This window comes from Oenanthe melanoleuca, chromosome 25, assembly GCF_029582105.1.
Source record: "Oenanthe melanoleuca isolate GR-GAL-2019-014 chromosome 25, OMel1.0, whole genome shotgun sequence".
NCBI classification, from domain to species: Eukaryota; Metazoa; Chordata; class Aves; order Passeriformes; family Muscicapidae; genus Oenanthe; species Oenanthe melanoleuca.
The window spans coordinates 5,023,127-5,047,186 of NC_079358.1; the positions used below are offsets into that span (position 1 = coordinate 5,023,127).

The 24,060-nt window shown below is 40.9% G+C and overlaps 1 protein-coding gene across 1 annotated transcript; it reads left to right on the forward strand.

Moving 5' to 3' along the window:
- The first annotated feature begins 2,409 nt into the window (after window positions 1–2,409).
- On the forward strand, window positions 2,410–21,300 carry LOC130262879 (RNA-binding protein FUS-like). The gene is made up of 6 exons (XM_056510385.1): window positions 2,410–2,484; window positions 5,444–5,468; window positions 5,579–5,730; window positions 11,818–11,917; window positions 16,854–17,603; window positions 21,115–21,300. Exons 1-5 carry the CDS (start codon window positions 2,472–2,474, stop codon window positions 17,020–17,022), a joined length of 459 nt encoding a protein of 152 aa, XP_056366360.1. The 5' UTR covers window positions 2,410–2,471; the 3' UTR covers window positions 17,023–17,603; window positions 21,115–21,300.
- The last annotated feature ends 2,760 nt before the right edge of the window (window positions 21,301–24,060 follow it).

Genomic DNA, 24,060 nt, shown 5'->3' on the forward strand with positions numbered 1-24,060 from the left:
GATCTATATGGGGTCCTAGGGGGATCTATAGGGGTCTATAGGAGATCTATAGGGGCTTAAAGGGTCCTATAGGGGTCTATAGGGTCCTAGAGGGATCTGTAGGGGATCTATAGGGTCCTATAGGGGTTTATGGGCTATAGGGGATCTATGGGGGTTTATGGCCATCTATAGGCTCCTAGAGGGGTCTATAGGGGATCTATAGGCATTTATAGGGCTCTAGATGGGTTCTATAGGGTCCTGGAGGGATTTATAGGGTCCCAGAGGGTTCTATAGGATCCCAGAGTTTCCTATAGGGTCTCAGAAGGTTCTATAGTGTCCCAGAGATTTCTATAGGGTTATATAAGGTTCTATTGGGTCCCAGAGGTTTCTATAGGGTCCTAGAAGGTTCTATAGTGTCCTAAAAGGTTCTATAAGGTTCTATAGGGTCCTAGAGGGTTCTATAGGGTCATAAAAGGTTCTATAGGGTTCTATAAGGTTCTGTAGGGTCCTAGAAGGTTCTATAGTGTCCCAGAGGGTTTCTATAGGATCCTAGAAGGTTCTATAGGGTCCCAGAAGGTTATTTAGGGTCCCAGAGGTTTCTATAGGGTTCTAAAAGGTTCTATAGAGTCCCAGAAGGTTCTATAGGGCTCTATAAGGTTCTATAGTGTTCTAGAAGGTTCTATAGGGTCCCAGAGGTTTCCATAGGGTTCTACAAAGTCCCAGAAGGTTCTATAGGGTCCCAGATGGTTCTATAGGGTCTCAGAAGGTTCTATAGTGTCCCAGAGGGTTTCTATAGGATCCTAGAAGGTTCTATAGGGTCCCAGAAGGTTATTTAGGGTCCCAGAGGTTTCTATAGGGCTCTTTAAGGTTCTATAGGGCTCTATAAGGTTCTATAGGGTCCCAGAAGGTTCTATAGGGCTCTATAAGGTTCTATAGTGTCCTAGAAGGTTCTATAGGGTCCCAGAGGTTTCCATAGGGTTCTATAAGGTTCTATAGGGTCCCAGGGGTTTCCATAGGGTTCTACAGGGTCCCAGAAGGTTCTATAGGGTCCCAGATGGTTCTATAGGGTTCTATAGAGTCCCAGAGGGTTCTATAAGGCTCTATAAGGTTCGATAGGGTTCTATAAGGTTCTATAGGGTCCCAGAGGTTTCCATAGGGTTCTATAGGGTCCCAGAGGTTTCTCTAAGGTTCTATAGGGTCCCAGGGGTTTCCATAGGGTTCTATAAGGTTCTATAGGGTCCCAGAGGTTTCCATAGGGCTCTATAAGGTTCTATAGGGTCCCAGAGGTTTCCATAGGGTTCTATAAGGTTCTATAGGGTCCCAGAAAGTTCTATAGGGTCCCAGAGGTTTCCATAGGGTTCTATAAGGTTCTATAGGGTCCCAGAGGTTTCCATAGGGTTCTATAGGGTCCCAGAGGTTCTATAGGGTCCCAGGGGTTTCCATAGGGCTCTATAAGGTTCTATAGGGCTCTATAAGGTTCTATAGGGTCCCAGAGGTTTCCATAGGGTTCTATAGGGCCCTAGAAGGTTCTATAGGGCTCTATAAGGTTCTATAGGGTCCCAGGGGTTTCCATAGGGTTCTATAAGGTTCTATAGGGTCCCAGAGGTTTCTATAAGGTTCTATAGGGTTCTATAAGGTTCTATAGGGTCCTAGGGGTTTCCATAGGGTTCTATAGGGTCCCAGGTGTTTCCATAGGGTTCTATAGGGTCCCAGAGGTTTCTATAAGGTTCTATAGGGTTCTATAAGGTTCTATAGGGTCCCAGGGGTTTCCATAGGGTTCTATAAGGTTCTATAGGGTCCCAGAGGTTTCTAGAAGATTCTATAGGGCTCTATAAGGTTCTATAGGGTCCCAGAGGTTTCCATAGGGTTCTATAGGGCCCTAGAAGGTTCTATAGGGCTCTATAAGGTTCTATAGGGTCCCAGGGGTTTCCATAGGGTTCTATAAGGTTCTATAGGGTCCCAGGTGTTTCCATAGGGTTCTATAGGGTCCCAGGGGTTTCCATAGGGCTCTATAAGGTTCTATAGGGTCCCAGGGGTTTCCATAGGGTTCTATAAGGTTCTATAGGGTCCCAGAGGTTTCCATAGGGCTCTATAAGGTTCTATAGGGTCCCAGGGGTTTCCATAGGGTTCTATAAGGTTCTATAGGGTCCCAGAGGTTTCTAGAAGGTTCTATAGGGCTCTATAAGGTTCTATAGGGTCAAGAGGTTTCCATAGGGCTCTATAAGGTTCTATAGGGCTCTATAAGGTTCCATAGGGTTCTATAGCGCTCCCGAATGGCCTCCGCGCCGCCAGGGGGCGCTCTCAGGCCCCGCCCCCGTTTCCCGCCAGGACCGTACCACCGCCTGGGCCCGCAGAGGGGGAGCGGCCCCGATCCCCCCCGCGCCGCCGGCGCAGTTGGAACGCGCCGGCCGAGGCTATAAAAGGGCGGGCGGGCGCGCGCGGCGCGCAGTGCGGGCGCCACGTGGAGCGGAGGCGGAACGCGCGGCTCCGCCATGGCCTCCAACGGTACCGGCACCGCGGGCAGCGCGGAATTCCCCCTGGAACCGCGGAATTCTCCCTTTAACCGCGGGCAGGGACCCTCGAACCCCGGGCAGGGACCCCCGAACCCCGGGGAGGGACTCCCAGCCCCTCCTTACCCCTGGGGGCGGCACAACCCGACACAATCCAAGCACCGGGCGGGTGGATCCTGAGGGCATTCCGGGCTTAACGCGGCGTCGGTGGTGTTGTTTTTAATTATTGTGCTTTTAAATGGTCATTTCCTCGTTAATTGGTGTCCTTCAGGCGTTGTTTCATTGTGCGTGTTTCACGATGAGCGCTGCTCTGTGTGATTTGATGCCGCCCCGTTTCCGCCACGCCTCATTCCTCTATTTTCTACTTTTAATTCATTTTCACTTATTTTTTTATTATTTCCTCGCCTTAACATTTCTAACCATTTGTATTTTTAACCCAAACCGCGGATTTCGGTTATTTCGGGGGTGTTTTTACTGCTAAAACCATCGCGGATGGGGAACAAAGCGCCGCGCCCGGATGCTCCGCGCTTGCAGCGGGGAGGAAAATTAACCCCAGAACGCCCAATTTTAACTCAAAACCATTAAATTTCAATGAAATTCCCGGGTGTTTATTTGCATTTAAAGTGATTTTGGGGTGTTTTAGGGGCTCCGGGACCCCCTTTTTTCCCAGCCCGCCATTTTGTGCTTTTGCCTCTGCGCCACCGCCGCCATTTTGTGCGCGCGGCGCGTGCGCGGCGCCGCTGCCGCAGTGCCACATCCGGGTCCTTTTCCATTAAATCAAAACCCGATTAAAATCAAATCAAACCCAATTAAACAAATCCTTTTTAAAAAAAAAAAAAAAAAATGAACCCTAAAGCTTCAATTCCGGCCTTAAAAATCCCCGCGGTGTCTCCTCCTGAAGGGAGGGAAGGAGCGGCCGCGTCGTGAGGGGGAGGGTTCGGCTCCCCGCGCTTCGGCGCGGATTTCTGAGGGAAATTTAAACATATTTTAATTAAATATAAAACTTAATTATTAATTTTATATTTCCTTGTTCCGCTAATGTCACTTTTAAGGGGGAATTTGTTGATAAATGCATATTTTTAAATCCTCCCCCCAGGCCGCTTCTTTTGTTAAGGGGAAGCCTGAGGGGAATTAAAAATTTCCTCTTTATTTTAAAATATAAACATTTAAATTTCAATTTATCCTTCTTAATTTCGTGTATAACTTGTTGATTTATTGATTTGGTGAAGTTTTAGAGGCTTTTTGCCTTGTGCTTCCACACCCCCTTTTGTTGTCTGGTGCCTGAGGGGGAATTTCCAGTTTTTCCTTCAATTTTTCTGTGGAAATAAATAATTTACATTAATTATTATTTTCTAAAACACGTAATTATGTTTTATAACACATAAATAATTAAATTCGAGGTCTGAGTGCTTTTTGAGGGGGATATTTGCTGCAAAAACCGGAATTTTAGACCCTCTTTAGAGCCTCAGGGGGCTTTAAATTAATTTTTAATTCCACTTTTTTTCCAATTAAAAAAAAATCCGATTTTGGAGGGAATAAATTTGTTAATTTTATTTGCTTTGAAGGTGTTTAAAATTTTATTTTTAAACTTTTTGTCAATGAGTAATAGCGTTAATAGATTTATTTAATGGTATATTTGTGCCTGTTGAGTGTTAAAATTTTAATTATTTCTAGCCAATTAATTGATTTTTTTTTAGTAATTTAAAGTGTTTCATTAAGAAAATAAAGTTAATGGATTTTATAGAATATTTTAAATACGAATAGGGTGCATTTTTAATTTGAATTTCATTAATTATTTGTAGTTTAGAGCAGTTCATAAAGTGATAAAATCAAGAAATACCCAAAGAGAAAGCTGCTTAATAATATTTAATTAATTATTCTAATTAAAGGTAATTTTATTAATGCTCCTCCAATTAAAACCATCTAATCAATAAATAAAAACCTTGAAGAAGTTGAATTAATTGAAGATATATTCCTGTTTAATTTTGTTTTTTTGTTTTATTAATAACCAATAACAGGAAGGAAATGGATTTAAAAAAAATTATTTTAATTTATTTTTTGTTCTCTAATTAAAGCAAATTAATAACCAGTAACTTGAATTAAAGTAAGTTCTTAGTTAAGGAAAATAAATTTATTTTCAAGTTATTTGGTCAATAATAATTAAACAGGTTGTTTTTATTGTCTTCCTAGTTAATGTTGTAATAAATTTAATAATTTTTTAATAATTAAGCACTTAATAAATTGGACAGTATCTGAATTTTGAGCGATTTTTGATTGATTAATCCCCAAATTTTAATCCTTTTTACCCCAGATTTTTAACCCTTTTCTCCCCAGATTATTTCCAGTTAAAACCACTTAATAATTTATTTCTTTTCTTTATAATTAGTCTTTTAATTATTAAGTATTCAGTGAAGAAAATATTTTTGCTTTAAAGCTGCTTAATAATTACAGTTAAACAGTTTGGATCTAAGGTAATATTATAATTATTTCCAGGATTAAAGTGCTTTTTTAGTAGTTAAAAAATGATTAAAAAATAGAGAAAAATGGATTTATTTGGGGCAATTATTGCTTGATTAACCCCAAATTTTAACCCTTTTCACCCCAGATTATTTCCAATTAAAACCACTTAATAACCAATAATTTTAATTAAACAGGTTGACACCAAAATATTTTTATACATTTTCTCTATAATTAGTGTTTTAATTTTGCTTTAAATCTTTTTGATAATTCTAATTAAACAGCTTGGATCTAAGATAATATTAAAATATTATAGTTACTTATATATATACAATATATATATTATATATTGCAATATGTAATTAATATTATAGTATTTTTGCCAGGATTAAAGTGCTTTTTTAATAGTTAAAAAGTGATTAAAAAACAGAGAAAAATCGATTTATTTGGAGCAATTTTGGCTTGACTAACCCCAATTTTAACCCTTTCCTCCCCAGATTACAGCCAGACAGCCACACAAAGGTAGGACCCCCTTTGCTCAAACCCTCCATTCCTTTGGAATCTCTGGAATTTTAGGTGGGATTTTAATTAAATTTGGTTTTTTTTGGTTTTTTGTTGTTTTTTCTCCCCAGCTACGGCGCCTACCCCGCCCCCCCCAGCCAGAGCTACTCCCAGGGGGGGGGGCAGAGCTACTCCCAGCAGAGCTACGGGGGCTATGGGCAGAGCTCAGACCCTGGCTATGGCCAGGGGGGCTACAGTTCTTCCTATGGCCAGAGCCAGAGTGGTGAGATCCCAAAATTCCCGAAATTCCCAAAAATCCCCATCCCTGTATCCCATTGTACCCAAATTCTGTGTGTTCGTACCCAAAATCTGCATCTTTGTACCCAAAACCTGCCCCAAAATCCCCAAAAATGAGCCTAAAACTCAGCCCCAAACTGCCTGAGCTCTGAGATTCCCAAAAATCCCAAAATTCCTGAAAAATTCCCCAAAAATCCTCATCCCTGTATCCCATTCTACCCAAAATCTGCCCCTTTGTACCCAAAATCTGCATCTTTGTACCCAAAATCTGAGCCCAGGCAGGGCTGGGACTCTGGCTATGGCCAGGGGGGCTACAGTTCTTCCTATGGCCAGAGCCAGAGTGGTGAGATTCCCAAAAATTCCCGAAATTCCCAAAAATCCCCATCCCTGTATCCCACTGTACCCAAATTCTGTGTGTTCGTACCCAAAATCTGCATCTTTGTACCCAAAATCTGCATCTTTGTACCCAAAACCTGCCCCAAAATCCCCAAAACTGAGCCCAAAACCCCCAAAATTGAGCCTAAAACTGAGCTCCAACCTGCCTGCTCAGAGCCAGAGTGGTGAGATTCCCAAAATTCCCAAAATTCCCAAAAATCCCCATCCCTGTATCCCATTGTACCCAAATTCTGCATCTTTGTACCCAAATTTTGCACCAAAATCCCCAAAACCCCCAAAATTGAGCCTAAAACTGAGCCCCAACCTGCCTGCTCAGAGCCAGAGTGGTGAGATTCCCAAAATTCCCGAAAATTCCCAAAAATCCCCATCCCTGTATCCCATTGTACCCAAAATCTGCATCTTTGTACCCAAAACCTGCCCCAAAATCCCCAAAACTGAGCCCAGAACCCCCAAAATTGAGCCTAAAACTGAGCTCCAACCTGCCTGCTCAGAGCCAGAGTGGTGAGATCCCAAAAATCCCAAATTCCTGAAAAATTCCCAAAAATTCCTGTCCCTGTATCCCATTGTACCCAAAATTTGCATCTTTGTACCCAAATTTTGCCCCAAAATCCCCAAAAATGAGCCCAACACATCCCAAAATTTAGCCTAAAACTGAGCTCCAAACTTCCTGAGCTCTGAGATTCCCAAAAATCCCCAAATTCCTGAAAAATTCCCCAAAAATTCCTGTCCCTGTATTCCATTGTACCCAAAATCTGCATCTTTGTACCCAAAACCTGCCCCAAAATCCCCAAAACTGAGCCCAGAACCCCCAAAATTGAGCCTAAAACTGAGCTCCAACCTGCCTGCTCAGAGCCAGAGTGGTGAGATTCCCAAAAATTCCCAAAATTCCCAAAAATTCCCAAAATTCCCAAAAATCCCCATCCCTGTATCCCACTGTACCCAAATTCTGTGTGTTCGTACCCAAAATCTGCATCTTTGTACCCAAAACCTGCCCCAAAATCCCAAAAAATGAGCCCAACACATCCCAAAATTGAGCCTAAAACTGAGCTCCAACCTGCCTGAGCTCTGAGATTCCCAAAAATCCCCAAATTCCTAAAAAATTCCCAAAAATTCCTGTCCCTGTATCCCATTGTACCCAAAATTTGTGTTTGTACCCAAATTTTGCCCCAAAATACCCAAAATTAATCCCAAAACCCCCAAAATTGAGCCTAAAACTGAGCCCCAAACCAGCCTGAGCTCTGGGATTCCCAAAAATCCGAAAATTCCTGAAAAATTCCCAAAATCCCCATCCCTGTATCCCACTGTACCCAAAATTTGTGTTTGTACCCAAATTTTGCCCCAAGATCCCCAAAATTAATCCCAAAACCCCCAGAATTGTCCCAAACCTTAGCCCAAACCAGCCTGAGCTCTGAGATTCCCAAAAATCCCAAAATTCCTGAAAAATTCCCAAAAATCCCCATCCCTGTATCCCACTCTACTCAAAATCTGCATTTCTTCATCCAAATTTTGCCCCCAAATCCCCAAAATTAATCCCAAAACCCCCAAAATTGAGCCTAAAACTGAGCCCCAAACCAGCCTGAGCTTGAGATTCCCAAAAATCCCCAAATTCCTAAAAAATTCCCAAAAATTCCTGTCCCTGTATCCCATTGTACCCAAAATTTGTGTTTGTACCCAAATTTTGCCCCAAAATACCCAAAATTAATCCCAAAACCCCCAAAATTGAGCCTAAAACTGAGCCCCAAACCAGCCTGAGCTCTGGGATTCCCAAAAATCCGAAAATTCCTGAAAAATTCCCAAAATCCCCATCCCTGTATCCCACTGTACCAAAAATCTGTGTGTTTGTACCCAAATTTTGCCCCAGGATCCCCAAAATTAATCCCAAAACCCCCAAAATTGTCCCAAACCTTAGCCCAAACCAGCCTGAGCTCTGAGATTCCCAAAAATCCCAAAATTCCTGAAAAATTCCCCAAAATTCCCCATCCCTGTATCCCACTCTACCCAAAAATCTGCATCTTTGTACCCAAATTTTGCCCCAAAATCCCCAAAACTGAGCCCAAAACCCCCAAAATTGAGCCTAAAACTGAGCTCCAAACTTCCTGAGCTCTGAGATTCCCAAAAATCCCAAAATTCCTGAAAAATTCCCAAAAATCCCCATCCCTGTATCCCACTCTACCCAAAATCTGCATCTTTGTACCCAAATTTCTCAATTTTTCCTGATTTTTTTCCTGATTTTCCCACTTTCCTGTATTTTATCCCCATTTTTTCCCAAATTCCTGATTTTCTCCCATTTCCCCAAATTCCCACCAAAATCCCTGTTATTTTCCCCAAATTCCCAATTTTTTTTTCCCAAATTCTTTCTGTTTTTCCTCAAATCTCTGAGATTTTTCTCCCCAATTTCCCCATTTTTCTCCCCATTTTTCCAAATCCCCAATTTTTTCCCCATTTTTCCCAAATTCCTGATTTCTCTCCCCATTTTCCCCATTCCCTGATATTTTTTTTTCCCAAATTCCCAATTTTTCCCCCATTTTCCCCAACCTCTGATAATTTTTTCCACAATCCCTGATTTTTCCCCCATTTTTCCCAAATCCCTGATTTATTTTTCCCCATTCCCTGATATTTTTTTACCAAATTCCCAATTTTTTCCCCATTTTCCCCAATTCCTGATTTCTCTTCCCATTTCCACAATCCCCTGATCCATTTTTCCCCAGTCCCTGATTTATTTTCCCCAATCCCTGATCCATTTTTCCCCATTCCCTGATATTTTTTTCCCAAATTCCCAATTTCTCTCCCCATTTTCCCCAACCCCTGATATTTCTCTCCCCATTTTTCCCAAATTCCCAATTTTTCCCCAACCCCTGATTTATTTTTCCCAAATTCCCAATTTTTCTCCCCATTTTCCCCGATCTATTTTCCCAAATTCCCAATTTTTCCCCCAATCCCTGATATATTTTTTCCCAAATTCCCAGTTTTTTCCCCCAACCCCTGATCTATTTTTCCCAAATTCCCCATTTTTCTTCCCATTTTCCCCAATCCCTGATATTTCTCTCCCCATTTTTCCCAAATTCCCAATTTTTCCCCCAACCCCTGATATATTTTTCCCAAATTCCCAATTTTTCTCCCCATTTTTCCCAAATTCCCAATTTCTCTCCCCATTCTCCCAACCCCTGATTTATTTTTCCCAAATTCCCAATTTTTCTCCCCATTTTCCCCGATCTATTTTCCCAAATTCCCAATTTTTCCCCCAATCCCTGATCTATTTTTTCCCAAATTCCCAATTTTTTCCCCATTTTTCCCCAATCCCTGATACTTCTCTCCCCATTTTTCCCAAATTCCCAATTTTTCTCCCCATTTTTCCCAAATTCCCAATTTCTCTCCCCATTCCCCCAACCCTTGATACATTTTTTCCCAAATTCCCAATTTCTCTCCCCATTTTCCCCAATCCCTGATATTTCTCTCCCCATTTTTCCCACATTCCCGATTTTTTCCGCAATCCCTGATCTATTTTTCCCAAATTCCCAATTTCTCTCCACATTTTTCCCCATCCTCTGATATATTTTTTCCCAAATTCCCAATTTTTTTCCCCATTTCCCCATTCCCTGATACATTTTTCCCCAGTCCCTGATATTTCTCTCCCCATTTTTCTCAAATTCCCATTTTTTCCCCAATCCCTGATATATTTTTCCCAAAATCCCAATTTTTTCCCAATTTTTCCCCCAAATCCCTGATCTATTTTTCCCAAATTCCCAATTTTTCTCCCCATTTTTCCCAAATTCCCAATTTCTCTCCCCATTCCCCCAACCCCTGATCTATTTTTCCCAAATTCCCAATTTTTCCCCATTTTTCCCAAATTCCCAATTTCTCTCCCCATTTTCCCCAATCCCTGATATTTCTCTCCCCATTTTCCCAAATTCCCAATTTTTCCCCAACCCCTGATTTATTTTTCCCAAATTCCCAATTTTTTTCCCCAATCCCTGATTTATTTTTCCCCATTCCCTGATCCATTTTTCCCCAGTCCCTGATATTTCTCTCCCCATTTTTCCCAAATTCCCCATTTTTTCCCCAATCCCTGATCTATATTTTTTCCCAAATTCCCCATTTTTTCCCCAACCCCTGATTTATTTTTTCCCAAATTCCCCATTTTTCTCCCCATTTTCCCTGATCTATTTTTCCCAAATTCCCCATTTTTCCCCCATTCCCTGATCTATATTTTTTCCCAAATTCCCCATTTTTCTCCCCATTTTTCCCAAATTCCCAATTTTTTCCCCCAATTCCTGATTTATTTTCCCAAATTCCCAATTTTTCTCCCCATTTTCCCTGATTTATTTTCCCAAATTCCCAATTTTTCTCCCCATTTTCCCTGATATATTTTTTCCCAAAATCCCAATTTTTTTCCCCATTTTTCCCCAATCCCTGATACTTCTCTCCCCATTTTTCCCAAATTCCCAATTTTTCTCCCCATTTTTCCCAAATTCCCAATTTCTCTCCCAATTTTTCCCCCAACCCCTGATCTATTTTTCCCAAATTCCCAATTTTTCTCCCCAACCCCTGATATATTTTTCCCAAATTCCCAATTTTTCCCCCAACCCCTGATATATTTTTTCCCAAATTCCCAATTTTTCCCCCAATCCCTGATCTATTTTTTCCCAAATTCCCAATTTTTTCCCCATTTTTCCCCAATCCCTGATACTTCTCTCCCCATTTTTCCCAAATTCCCAATTTTTCTCCCCATTTTTCCCAAATTCCCAATTTCTCTCCCCATTCCCCCAACCCCTGATATTTTTTTCCCAAATTCCCAAATTTCTCTCCCCATTTTCCCCAATCCCTGATATTTCTCTCCCCATTTTTCCCAAATTCCCAATTTTTCCCCCAATCCCTGATCTATTTTTTCCCATTTTTCCCAAATTCCCATTTTTCCCCCAACCCCTGATTTATTTTCCCAAATTCCCAATTTTTCCCCCAACCCCTGATACATTTTTTCCCAAATTCCCAATTTTTCTCCCCATTTTTCCCAAATTCCCAATTTCTCTCCCCATTCCCCCAACCCCTGATTTATTTTTCCCAAAGTCCCAATTTCTCTCCCAATTTTTCCCCCAACCCCTGATACATTTTTTCCCAAATTCCCAATTTTTCCCCCAATCCCTGATCTATATTTTTTCCCAAATTCCCAATTTCTCTCCCCATTTTTCCCAAATTCCCAATTTTTCCCCCAACCCCTGATCTATTTTTCCCAAATTCCCAATTTCTCTCCCCATTTTTCCCAAATTCCCAATTTTTCCCCCAACCCCTGATCTATTTTTCCCAAATTCCCAATTTTTCCCCAACCCCTGATTTATTTTTTCCCAAATTCCCCATTTTTCTCCCCATTTTCCCTGATCTATTTTTCCCAAATTCCCCATTTTTCCCCCATTCCCTGATCTATATTTTTTCCCAAATTCCCAATTTTTCTCCCCATTTTTCCCAAATTCCCAATTTCTCTCCCCATTCCCCCAACCCCTGATATTTTTTTCCCAAATTCCCAATTTCTCTCCCCATTTTCCCCAATCCCTGATATTTCTCTCCCCATTTTCCCCAATCCCTGATATATTTTTTCCCATTTTTCCCAAATTCCCAATTTTTCCCCCAACCCCTGATCTATTTTTCCCAAATTCCCAATTTTTTTCCCCATTTTCCCCCCCAGGTTACTCGGCTCCGGCGGCTCCTCCCTCCTACGGCTCCGGCGGCTTCGGCTCCGGCCAGAGCTCCCAGGGCAGCTACAGCCAGAGCTCCTCCTACCCGGGGTACTCCCAGCCCCCTGCAGCTGCCTCTGCCTCTGCCAGGTCATTGATTATCTATTGATCAGTTATTGATTAGTTATTGATTAGTTATTGATCGGTTATTGATGGGTATTGGTAACCCTGACCCCAACCCAGTAACCCCAGAGCTCCTCCTACCCGGGTACTCCCAGCCCCCCGTGGCTGCCTCTGCCTCTGCCAGGTCATTGATCACCTATTGATCAGTTATTGATTAGTTATTGATTAGTTATTGATGGGTATTGATGGGTATTGGTAACCCTGACCCCAAACCAGTAACCCCAGAGCTCCTCCTACCCGGGGTACTCCCAGCCCCCTGCAGCTGCCTCTGCCTCTGCCAGGTTATTGATCACCTATTGATTAGTTATTGATCAGTTATTGATCAGTTATTGATCAGTTATTGATCAGTTATTGATGGGTACTGGTAATCCTGACCCCAACCCAGTAACCCCCAGTAACCCCAGAGCTCCTCCTACCCGGGGTATTCCCAGCCCCCTGCAGCTGCCTCTGCCTCTGCCAGGTTATTGATCAGTTATTGATTAGTTATTGATCAGTTATTGATTAGTTATTGATGGGTATTGATGGGTACTGGTAACCCTGACCCCAACCCAGTAACCCCAGAGCTCCTCCTACCCAGGGTACTCCCAGCCCCCTGCAGCTGCCTCTGCCTCTGCCAGGTCATTGATCACCTATTGATTAGTTATTGATCAGTTATTGATTAGCTATTGATCAGTTATTGATGGGTACTGGTAACCCTGACCCCAACCCAGTAACCCCAGAGCTCCTCCTACCCGGGGTACTCCCAGCCCCCTGCGGCTGCCTCTGCCTCTGCCAGGTTATTGATCATCCATTGATTAATTATTGATTGGTTATTGATTAGTTATTGATCGGTTATTGATGGGTACTGGTAACCCTGACCCCAACCCAGTAACCCCAGAGCTCCTCCTACCCGGGGTATTCCCAGCCCCCCGCGGCTGCCTCTGCCTCTGCCAGGTTATTGATCAGTTATTGATCAGTTATTGATCAGTTATTGATTAGTTATTGATGGGTATTGATGGGTACTGGTAACCCTGACCCCAACCCAGTAACCCCCAGTAACCCCAGAGCTCCTCCTACCCGGGGTACTCCCAGCCCCCTGCAGCTGCCTCTGCCTCTGCCAGGTCATTGATCAGTTATTGATCAGTTATTGATTAGTTATTGATTGGTTATTGATTAGTTATTGATGGGTATTGATGGGTACTGGTAACCCTGACCCCAACCCAGTAACCCCAGAGCTCCTCCTACCCGGGGTATTCCCAGCCCCCCGCGGCTGCCTCTGCCTCTGCCAGGTTATTGATCACCTATTGATCGGTTATTGATTAGTTATTGATGGGTATTGATGGGTATTGATGGGTATTGCTAACCCTGACCCCAACCCAGTAACCCCCAGTAACCCCAGAGCTCCTCCTACCCGGGGTACTCCCAGCCCCCTGCAGCTGCCTCTGCCTCTGCCAGGTCATTGATCATCCATTGATTAATTATTGATCGGTTATTGATTAGTTATTGATTAGTTATTGATGGGTACTGGTAACCCTGACCCCAACCCAGTAACCCCCAGTAACCCCAGAGCTCCTCCTACCCGGGGTACTCCCAGCCCCCCGCGGCTGCCTCTGCCTCTGCCAGGTCATTGATCGGTTATTGATCAGTTATTGATTAGTTATTGATTAGTTATTGATGGGTATTGATGGGTACTGGTAACCCTGACCCCAACCCAGTAACCCCAGAGCTCCTCCTACCCGGGGTACTCCCAGCCCCCTGCAGCTGCCTCTGCCTCTGCCAGGTTATTGATCACCTATTGATTAGTTATTGATCAGTTATTGATTAGTTATTGATGGGTATTGATGGGTACTGGTAACCCTGACCCCAACCCAGTAACCCCAGAGCTCCTCCTACCCGGGGTACTCCCAGCCCCCTGCAGCTGCCTCTGCCTCTGCCTCTGCCAGGTTATTGATTAGTTATTGATTAGTTATTGATTGGTTATTGATTAGTTATTGATTAGTTATTGATGGGTATTGCTAACCCTGACCCCAACCCAGTAACCCCAGAGCTCCTCCTACCCGGGGTATTCCCAGCCCCCCGCGGCTGCCTCTGCCTCTGCCAGGTTATTGATCACCTATTGATCGGTTATTGATTAGTTATTGATGGGTATTGATGGGTATTGATGGGTATTGCTAACCCTGACCCCAACCCAGTAACCCCCAGTAACCCCAGAGCTCCTCCTACCCGGGGTACTCCCAGCCCCCTGCAGCTGCCTCTGCCTCTGCCAGGTCATTGATCATCCATTGATTAATTATTGATCGGTTATTGATTAGTTATTGATTAGTTATTGATGGGTACTGGTAACCCTGACCCCAACCCAGTAACCCCCAGTAACCCCAGAGCTCCTCCTACCCGGGGTACTCCCAGCCCCCCGCGGCTGCCTCTGCCTCTGCCAGGTCATTGATCGGTTATTGATCAGTTATTGATTAGTTATTGATTAGTTATTGATGGGTATTGATGGGTACTGGTAACCCTGACCCCAACCCAGTAACCCCAGAGCTCCTCCTACCCGGGGTACTCCCAGCCCCCTGCAGCTGCCTCTGCCTCTGCCAGGTTATTGATCACCTATTGATTAGTTATTGATCAGTTATTGATTAGTTATTGATGGGTATTGATGGGTACTGGTAACCCTGACCCCAACCCAGTAACCCCAGAGCTCCTCCTACCCGGGGTACTCCCAGCCCCCTGCAGCTGCCTCTGCCTCTGCCTCTGCCAGGTTATTGATTAGTTATTGATTAGTTATTGATTGGTTATTGATTAGTTATTGATTAGTTATTGATGGGTATTGCTAACCCTGACCCCAACCCAGTAACCCCAGAGCTCCTCCTACCCGGGGTATTCCCAGCCACCCGCGGCTGCCTCTGCCTCTGCCAGGTTATTGATCATCCATTGATTAATTATTGATTGGTTATTGATTAGTTATTGATTAGTTATTGATCGGTATTGATATTATTTTAATTTTTTTCCTCTTGTTTTTTGTAAAATTTCCTGGGTTTTTTGGTAAAATTCCAATTTTTTTTTTCTTGCTAAAATTCTCAGTTTATTTTTTTTTCTTTTTTTTTTTTTTCTTTTTTTTTTTTTTAATTCTTACTGGTTGTTTTTTTTTTTATAAAATTCATAATTTTTTTTTTTGCTAAAATTTTAATTTTTTTTTTTTTAATTTCTAGTGGGTTTTTTTATAAAATCCATAATTTTTTGTAAAATTCCCTGTTTTTTTTTTTTTTAATTCCCATTTTTTGGGTGTAAAATTCCCTTTTTTTTTGCTAAAATTCTCAGTTTTTTGTTTTTTTTTTTAAATTAAATTCTAGGGGATTTTTTTTATAAAATTAATAATTTTTTTGCTAAAATTATTTTTTTTTTGCTAATATTCTCAATTTTTTTTCCTTTTTTTTTTTTAATTCCTAGTGAGTCTTTTTAATAAAATTCATATAATTTTAAAATAAAATTAATACATAAGTTTTTATAAACTTCATTTTAAAAACCAATTTTTATAAAATTCACATTTTAAATGAAATTCGTATATTTTTTATAAAATTCATGAATTTTTTTATAAAATTCACATTTTTAAAATAAAATCTATATATTTTAATAAAATTAATATTTTTTTTATGAAATTATTATTTTTTTTTTTAATTCCGTTTATTTTTGCTAAAATTTTCTTTTTTTTTTTTTTATTCCTATTGTGGTTTTTTTTAATACAATTTTTTTTTTGTAAAATTCTGAGGTTTTTTGCTAATTTTTTTTTTTAATTCCTAGTGGGATTTTTTATAAAAAAATTTTTTTTTTTTAATAGAATTAATATATTTTTTCTAAAATTCATATTTTTCTAAAATTCATATTTTTATAAAATTAATATTTTTATACAATTCATATTTTTTATAAAATTCATACTTTTAAGTAAAATTAATATATATTTTTTATAAAATTCTTTTTTTTCTAAAATCATTTTTTTTTTATACTTTTTTTTTTGCCTAAAATTCCCTTTTTTTTGGCAAAAATTCCTTTTTTTTTTTTTTTTTGCTAAAATTCCCATTTTTTTTACTAAAATTCTCCTGTTTTTTAATCTTTCTTAATTCCTAGTCAATTTTTTTATAAAATCCATAAAATTTTTTTTCCCAAAACTCTCATTTTTTTTTCTAAAATTCCCATTTTTAAAACTGAAATTCTCATGTTCTATTTTTTTTTAATTCTCAGTGGGTTTTTCTTTACAAAATTCATAATTTTAATTTTAAATTTCTTTTTTTCTTTTTTTGTAAAATTCCCTTTTTTTTGCTAAAATTCCTTTTTTTTTTTTTTGTTAAAATTCTTTTTTTTTTTTTAATTCTCGGTGGGTTTTTCTTTACGAAATTTACAATTTTTTTGCTAAAATTCTCAGGGTTTTTTTTTGTTTTTTGTTTTTTTTTCTTAAATTATAGTGGGGATTTTTTTTATAGAATTCAAAATTTTTTGTGGTAAAATTTATTTATTTTTTTTTTTTAATACCATTTATTTTCGCTAAAGTTTTCTGTTTTTTTTTTTATTTTTAGTGGGCTTTTTTTATAATTTTTTTTTAAATAAAATTCATATTTTTTATAAAAACCATATTTTTAAATAAATTTCATATATATATTTATAAAATACATATTTTTTTATAAAATTCATTTTTAAAAATAATAACTTTTTTTGTAAAATTCCCGTTGTGTTTTTGTAAAATTCCCATTTTTTTGGCTAAAACCCCCATTTTTTTTGCTAAAAATCCCATTTTTTTTCCTAAAACCCTCCTGTTTTTTAATCTTTCTCAATTCCTAGTTAATTTTTTTGTAAAACCCATCACATTTTTTACCAAAATTTCCATTTTTTCCCCCAGTTACGGCAGCGGCTCCGGCAGCTCCAGCTACGGCCAAGCCCCGAGCGGGGGCTACAACCAGCAGCAGAGTGGGGGCTACAGCCAGCAGAGCTATGGGCAACAGTCGTCCTACAACCCTCCCCCCAGCTACAGCCAGCAGGGCCAGTACAGCTCCGGGGGCTGTGAGTGAATTCCTAAAAAAATTCTGGGATTTTGGGGTGAAATTTGGGGATTTTGGGCAAAATCGGGGCTGAAATCGGTTAAATTGTGACTGAAATCGGCTGAAATTGGGGGATTTTGGGGATTTGGGATGGGAACAATCATCCTACAACCCTCCCCCCAGCTACAGCCAGCAGGGCCAGTACAGCTCTGGGGGCTGTGAGTGAATTCCTGAAAAAATCCGGGATTTTGGGGTGAAATTTGGGGATTTTGGGCAAAATCGGGGCTGAAATCGGTTAAATTGTGACTGAAATCGGCTCAAATTGGGGGATTTTGGGGCTGAAATTTGGGGATTTTGGGGGATTTTGGATGGGAGCAGTCATCCTACAACTCACTTAGTGCTGCTCTGGGGGCTGTGAGTGAATTCCTGAAAAAATTCCGGGATTTTAGGGTGAAATTTGGGGATTTTGGGAAAAATCGGGATTGGAACCGATTAAATCAGGATTGAAAGCGGCTCAGATTTGGGGATTTTGGTGGGTTTGGGATGGGAACAATCATCCTACAACCCTCCCCCCAGCTACAGCCAGCAGGGCCAGTACAGCTCCGGGGGCTGTGAGTGAATTCCTAAAAAATTCTGGGATTTTGGGGTGAAATTTGGGGATTTTGGGCAAAATCGGGGCTGAAATCGGTTAATTTGGGATAGAAGGCAGCACAAATTTCGGGATTTTGGGGCTGAAATTTGGGGATTTTGGGGGATTTGGAATGGGAACAATCATCCTACAACCCCCTCAGTGCAGCTCTGGGGGTTGTGAGTGGCATTCCCAAAAAATCCGGGATTTTTTGGGGTGAAATTTGGGGATTTTGGGAAAACCAGGTTTGAAATCGGTTAAATTGTGACTGAAATTGGCTGAAATTGGGGGATTTTGGGATGGGAACAATCATCCTACAACCCTCCCCCCAGCTACAGTCAGCAGGGCCAGTACAGCTCCGGGGGCTGTGAGTCAATTCCTGAAAAATTCCGGGATTTTGGGGTGAAATTTGGGGATTTTGGGCAAAATCGGGGCTGAAATCGGTTAATTCGGGATAGAAAGCAGCACAAATTTGGGGATTTTGGGGCTGAAATTTGGGGATTTTGGGGGATTTGGGATGGGAACAATCATCCTATAACCCTCTCAGTGCAGCTCTGGGGGTTGTGAGTGGCATTCCTAAAAAATCCGGGATTTTTGGGGTGAAATTTGGGGATTTTGGGAAAAATCAGGATCGAAATCAGTTAATTCGGGGCTGAAATCAGCTGAAATTGGGGGATTTTGGGGCTGAAATTTGGGGATTTTGGGGGATTTTGGATGGGAACAGTCGTCCTACAACTCACTTAGTGCAGCTCTGGGGGCTGTGAGTGAATTCCTGAAAAAATTCCGGGATTTTAGGGTGAAATTTGGGGATTTTGGGAAAAATCAGGATCGAAATCAGTTAATTCGGGGCTGAAATCAGCTGAAATTGGGGGATTTTGGGGCTGAAATTTGGGGGATTTGGGATGGCATTCAGGAATTTAGGACAAAATCTTTGGGATTTGGGGCAGAATTCCTTGAATTTGGGGCAAAATCCATGAAATTTAAGCCCCAACCTGTTGGATTTGGGACAAAATTCCTGGAAATTGGGGCAGAATCCGAGAATTTAATGGAGAATCTTTGGGATTTTGGGCAGAATTCCTTAAATTCAGGGTAGAATTTTTGGGATTGGGGACAAAATTCCTGGAATTAGGTCAGAATCCGTGAAATTTAACCCAGAATCTTCGGGATTTGATGCAGAATCTTTGGGATTTGGGGCAGAATTCCTTGAATTCAGGGTAGAGTCTTTGGGATTGGGGACAAAATTCCTGGAATTTGGGGCAGAATCCGTGAAATTTAATGCAGAATCTTTGGGATTTGGGGCAGAATCCATAAAATTTAATCGAGAATTTTTGGGATTTGGGGCAGAATCCATGAAATTTAACCCAGAATCTTTGGGATTTGGGGCAGAATCTTTTAAATTTGGGACAGAATCCATGGAATGTAATCCAGAATTTCTTGGAATTTGGGGCAGAATCCATGAAATTTAACCCAGAATCTTCGGGATTTGGGACAAAATTCTTGAAATTTGGGGCAGAATCTGTGAAATTTAATCCAGAATCTTTGGGATTTGGGGCAGAATCCGAGAATTTAATCCAGAATCTCTTGGATTTTTGGGGCAGAATCTTTTGAAATTTGATCCAGAATCTTTGGAATTTGGGGCAGAATTTGTGAAATTTAATGCAGAATCTTTGGGATTTGGGGCAGAATCCGAGGATTTAATCCAGAATCTCTTGGATTTTTGGGGCAGAATCTTTGGAATTTGGGGCAGAACATGTGAATTTCAATCCAGAATTTTTGGGATTCGGGACAGAATCCATAAAATTTAACCCAGAATCTTTTGTATTTGGGGCAGAATATGTGAATTTTAACCCAGAATCTTTGGGATTTGGGGCAGAATCTTTGGGATTTTGTGCCGAAATGTTGGTTTTTTTTCCCAAAAAAATTGGGATTTTCCCCCAGAATTCCCAGATTTCTGACCCCCTGTGTTTCTCAGCCAACAGCTCCGGGCAGGAGGGGGATCCCTGAGCTCGGGGGTACCAGGGATTGTTGGGGCAGAATCCATGAAATTTAACCCAGAATTTTTGGGATCTGGGGCAGAATCCGAGAATTTAATCCAGAATCTCTTGGATTTTTGGGGCAGAATCTTTGGGATTTGGGGCAAAATTTTTGGGATTTGGGGCAGAATCTGAGGATTTAATCCAGAATGTCTTGGATTTTTGGGGCAGAATCTCTTGGAATTTGGGGCAGAATCTTTGGGATTTGGGGCAGATTCCATGAAATTTAACCCAGAATCTTTGGGATCTGGGACAGAATCTTGGGGATTTTTGGGGCAGAATCCATGAAATTTAACCCCGAATTTTTGGGATTTGGGGCAGAATCCGAGGATTTAATTCAGAATCTTTGGGATTTGGGGCAGAATCTTTTAAATTTGGGACAGAATCCATGGAATGTAATCCAGAATTTCTTGGAATTTGGGGCAGAATCCATGAAATTTAACCCAGAATCTTCGGGATTTGGGACAAAATTCTTGAAATTTGGGGCAGAATCTGTGAAATTTAATCCAGAATCTTTGGGATTTGGGGCAGAATCCGAGAATTTAATCCAGAATCTCTTGGATTTTTGGGGCAGAATCTTTGGGATTTGGGGCAAAATTTTTGGGATTTGGGGCAGAATCTGAGGATTTAATCCAGAATGTCTTGGATTTTTGGGGCAGAATCTCTTGGTATTTGGGGCAGAATCTTTGGGAATTGGGGCAGAATCCGTGAAATTTAATGTAGAATTTTTGGGATTCTTGACAGAATCTGTGAAATTTAATGCAGAATCTTTGGGATTTTTGGGGCAGAATTCATGAAATTTAACCCAGAATCTTTGGGATTTGGGGCAGAATCTTTGGGATTTGGGGCAGAATCCGAGAATTTAATCCAGAATCTCTTGGATTTTTGGGGCAGAATCTTTGGGATTTGGGGCAAAATTTTTGGGATTTGGGGCAGAATCCGAGAATTTAATCCAGAATGTCTTGGATTTTTGGGGCAGAATCTCTTGGAATTTGGGGCAGAATCTTTGGGATTTGGGGCAGATTCCATGAAATTTAACCCAGAATCTTTGGGATCTGGGGCAGAATCTTGGGGATTTTTGGGGCAGAATCCATGAAATTTAACCCCGAATTTTTGGGATTTGGGGCAGAATCCGAGAATTTAATCCAGAATCTCTTGGATTTTTGGGGCAGAATCTCTTGGATTTTTGGGGTAGAATCTCTTGGATTTTTGGGGCAGAATCTTTGGGATTTGGGGCAGAATATGTGAAATTTAATGCAGAATTTTTGGGATTCGGGACAGAATCCATAAAATTTAACCCAGAATCTTTTGGATTTGGGGCAGAATATGTGAATTTTAACCCAGAATCTTTGGGATTTGGGGCCGAATCTTTGGGATTTTGTGCCGAAATGTTGGTTTTTTTTCCCAAAAATTGTTTTTCCCCCCAGAATTCCCAGATTTCTGACCCCCTGTGTTTCTCAGCCAACAGCTACGGGCAGGAGGGCGGCTCCCTGAGCTCGGGGGGCTACCAGGAGGCGGGCGGGGGCTACGGCTCCACCGCGCCCCCCGAGCGCAGCCGCGGCCGCGGCGCCTTCGGCAACCGGGGCGGCTTCGAGCGCGGCAGCCGCGGCAACCGCGGGAACCGCGGCGGCGCCATGGGGTGAGTCGGGGGGGAAAAGGGGGGGAAAATGGGGAAAAATGGGGAAAAATAGGAAAAAATAGGGGGAAAATACGGGGGAAAATAGGGGGAAAATTGAGAAAAAATGGGGAAAAATTGGGGGATAATGGGGGGAAAGTTGGGGGAAAATATGGGGAAAATAGAGAAAAAATGGGGGGAAGTTGAGAAAAAATGGGGGGAAAATAGGGGGAAAATGGGGAAAAATAGGGGGAAATGTGGGGAAAATGAGGGGGAAAAATGGGGAAAAATAGAAAAAAAATGCAGGGAAATATGGGGAAAAATAGGCAAAAAATAGGGGGAAAAATGGGGAAAAATAGAAAAAAATACAGGGAAAATATGGGGGAAAATAGGCAAAAAATAGGGGGGAAAATTGAGAAAAAATGGGGGGAAAAATAGAAAAAAATACAGGGAAAATATGGGGAAAAATAGGCAAAAAATAGGGGGGAAAATTGAGGGAAAATGGGGAAAAATTGGGGGAAATGGGGGGAAAATGGGGAAAAATAGAAAAAAATAGGGGGGAAAATTGGGGAAAAAATTGGGAATATTTGGAGAAAAAACAGGGAAAAATGAGGGGTGAAAATGGGGGAAAATGAGGGGGAGATGGGGGTAAATGAGGGGAAAAAATGGGGGAAAATCAGGGGAAAATGGGGGAAAATTGGGGGAAAAATAGAAAAAAATAGGGGGAAAATATGGGGAAAAATAGGGGGAAAATTGAGAAAAAATGGGGAATAATAGGGGGAAAAATGGGGAAAAATAGAAAAAAATACAGGGAAAATATGGGGAAAAATAGGTAAAAAATAGGGAAAATTGAGAAAAAATGGGGAAAAATTGGGGGAAATGGGGGGAAAAATGGGGAAAAATAGAAAAAAATACAGGGAAATATGGGGAAAAATAGGCAAAAAATAGGGGGGAAAATTGAGAAAAAATGGGGAAAAATTGGGGGAAATGGGGGGAAAAATGGGGAAAAATAGGCAAAAAATAGGGGGGAAAATTAAGGGAAAATTGGGGAAAAAATTGGGAATATTTGGAGAAAAAACAGGGAAAAATGAGGGGTGAAAATGGGGGAAAATGAGGGGGAGATGGGGGTAAATGAGGGGAAAAAATGGGGGAAAATCGGGGGAAAATGGGGGAAGATTGGGGGAAAAATAGAAAAAAATAGGGGGAAAATATGGGGAAAAATAGGGGGAAAATTGAGAAAAAATGGGGAATAATAGGGGGAAAAATGGGGAAAAATAGAAAAAAATACAGGGAAAATATGGGGAAAAATAGGTAAAAAATAGGGAAAATTGAGAAAAAATGGGGAAAAATTGGGGGAAATGGGGGGAAAAATGGGGAAAAATAGAAAAAAATACAGGGAAATATGGGGAAAAATAGGCAAAAAATAGGGGGGAAAATTGAGAAAAAATGGGGAAAAATTGGGGGAAATGGGGGGAAAAATGGGGAAAAATAGGCAAAAAATAGGGGGGAAAATTAAGGGAAAATTGGGGAAAAAATTGGGAATATTTGGAGAAAAAACAGGGAAAAATGAGGGGTGAAAATGGGGGAAAATGAGGGGGAGATGGGGGTAAATGAGGGGAAAAAATGGGGGAAAATCGGGGGAAAATGGGGGAAAATTGGGGGAAAAATAGAAAAAAATAGGGGGAAAATATGGGGAAAAATAGGGGGAAAATTGAGAAAAAATGGGGAATAATAGGGGGAAAAATGGGGAAAAATAGAAAAAAATACAGGGAAAATAAGGGGAAAAATGAGGGAAAAAATGGGGGAAATAGGGGGGAAAATGGCGGAAAATTGGGGGAAAATATGGGGAAAACAGAGAAAAAATGGGGGGAAATTGAGAAAAAAATGGGGGGAAAATAGGGGGAAAATGGGGAAAAATGAGGGGGAAAAATGGGGAAAAATAGAAAAAAATACAGGGAAAATATGGGGAAAAATAGGCAAAAAATAGGGGGGAAAATTGAGGAAAAATGGGGGGAAAAAAAGGGGGGAAAATGGGGAAAAATAGAAAAAAATACAGGGAAAATATGGGGGAAAATAGGCAAAAAATAGGGGGGAAAATTGGGGGAAATGGGGGGAAAATGAGGGGGAAAAATGGGGAAAAATAGAAAAAAATACAGGGAAAATATGGGGGAAAATAGGCAAAAAATAGGGGGGAAAATTGGGGGAAATGGGGGGAAAATGAGGGGGAAAAATGGGGAAAAACAGAAAAAAATACAGGGAAAATATGGGGGAAAATAGGCAAAAAATAGGGGGGGAAATTGAGGAAAAATGGGGAAAAATTGGGGGAAATGGGGGAAAATGAGGGGGAAAAATAGAAAAAAATACAGGGAAAATATGGGGAAAATAGGCAAAAAATAGGGGGGAAAATTGAGGGAAAATGGGGAAAAATTGGGGGAAATGGGGGGAAAATGGGGAAAAATAGAAAAAAATACAGGGAAAATATGGGGAAAAATAGAAATGGGGGGAAAATGAGGGGGAAAAATGGGGAAAAACAGAAAAAAATACAGGGAAAATATGGGGGAAAATAGGCAAAAAATAGGGGGGGAAATTGAGGAAAAATGGGGAAAAATTGGGGGAAATGGGGGAAAATGAGGGGGAAAAATAGAAAAAAATACAGGGAAAATATGGGGAAAATAGGCAAAAAATAGGGGGGAAAATTGAGGGAAAATGGGGAAAAATTGGGGGAAATGGGCGGAAAATGGGGAAAAATAGAAAAAAATACAGGGAAAATATGGGGAAAAATAGGGGGGAAA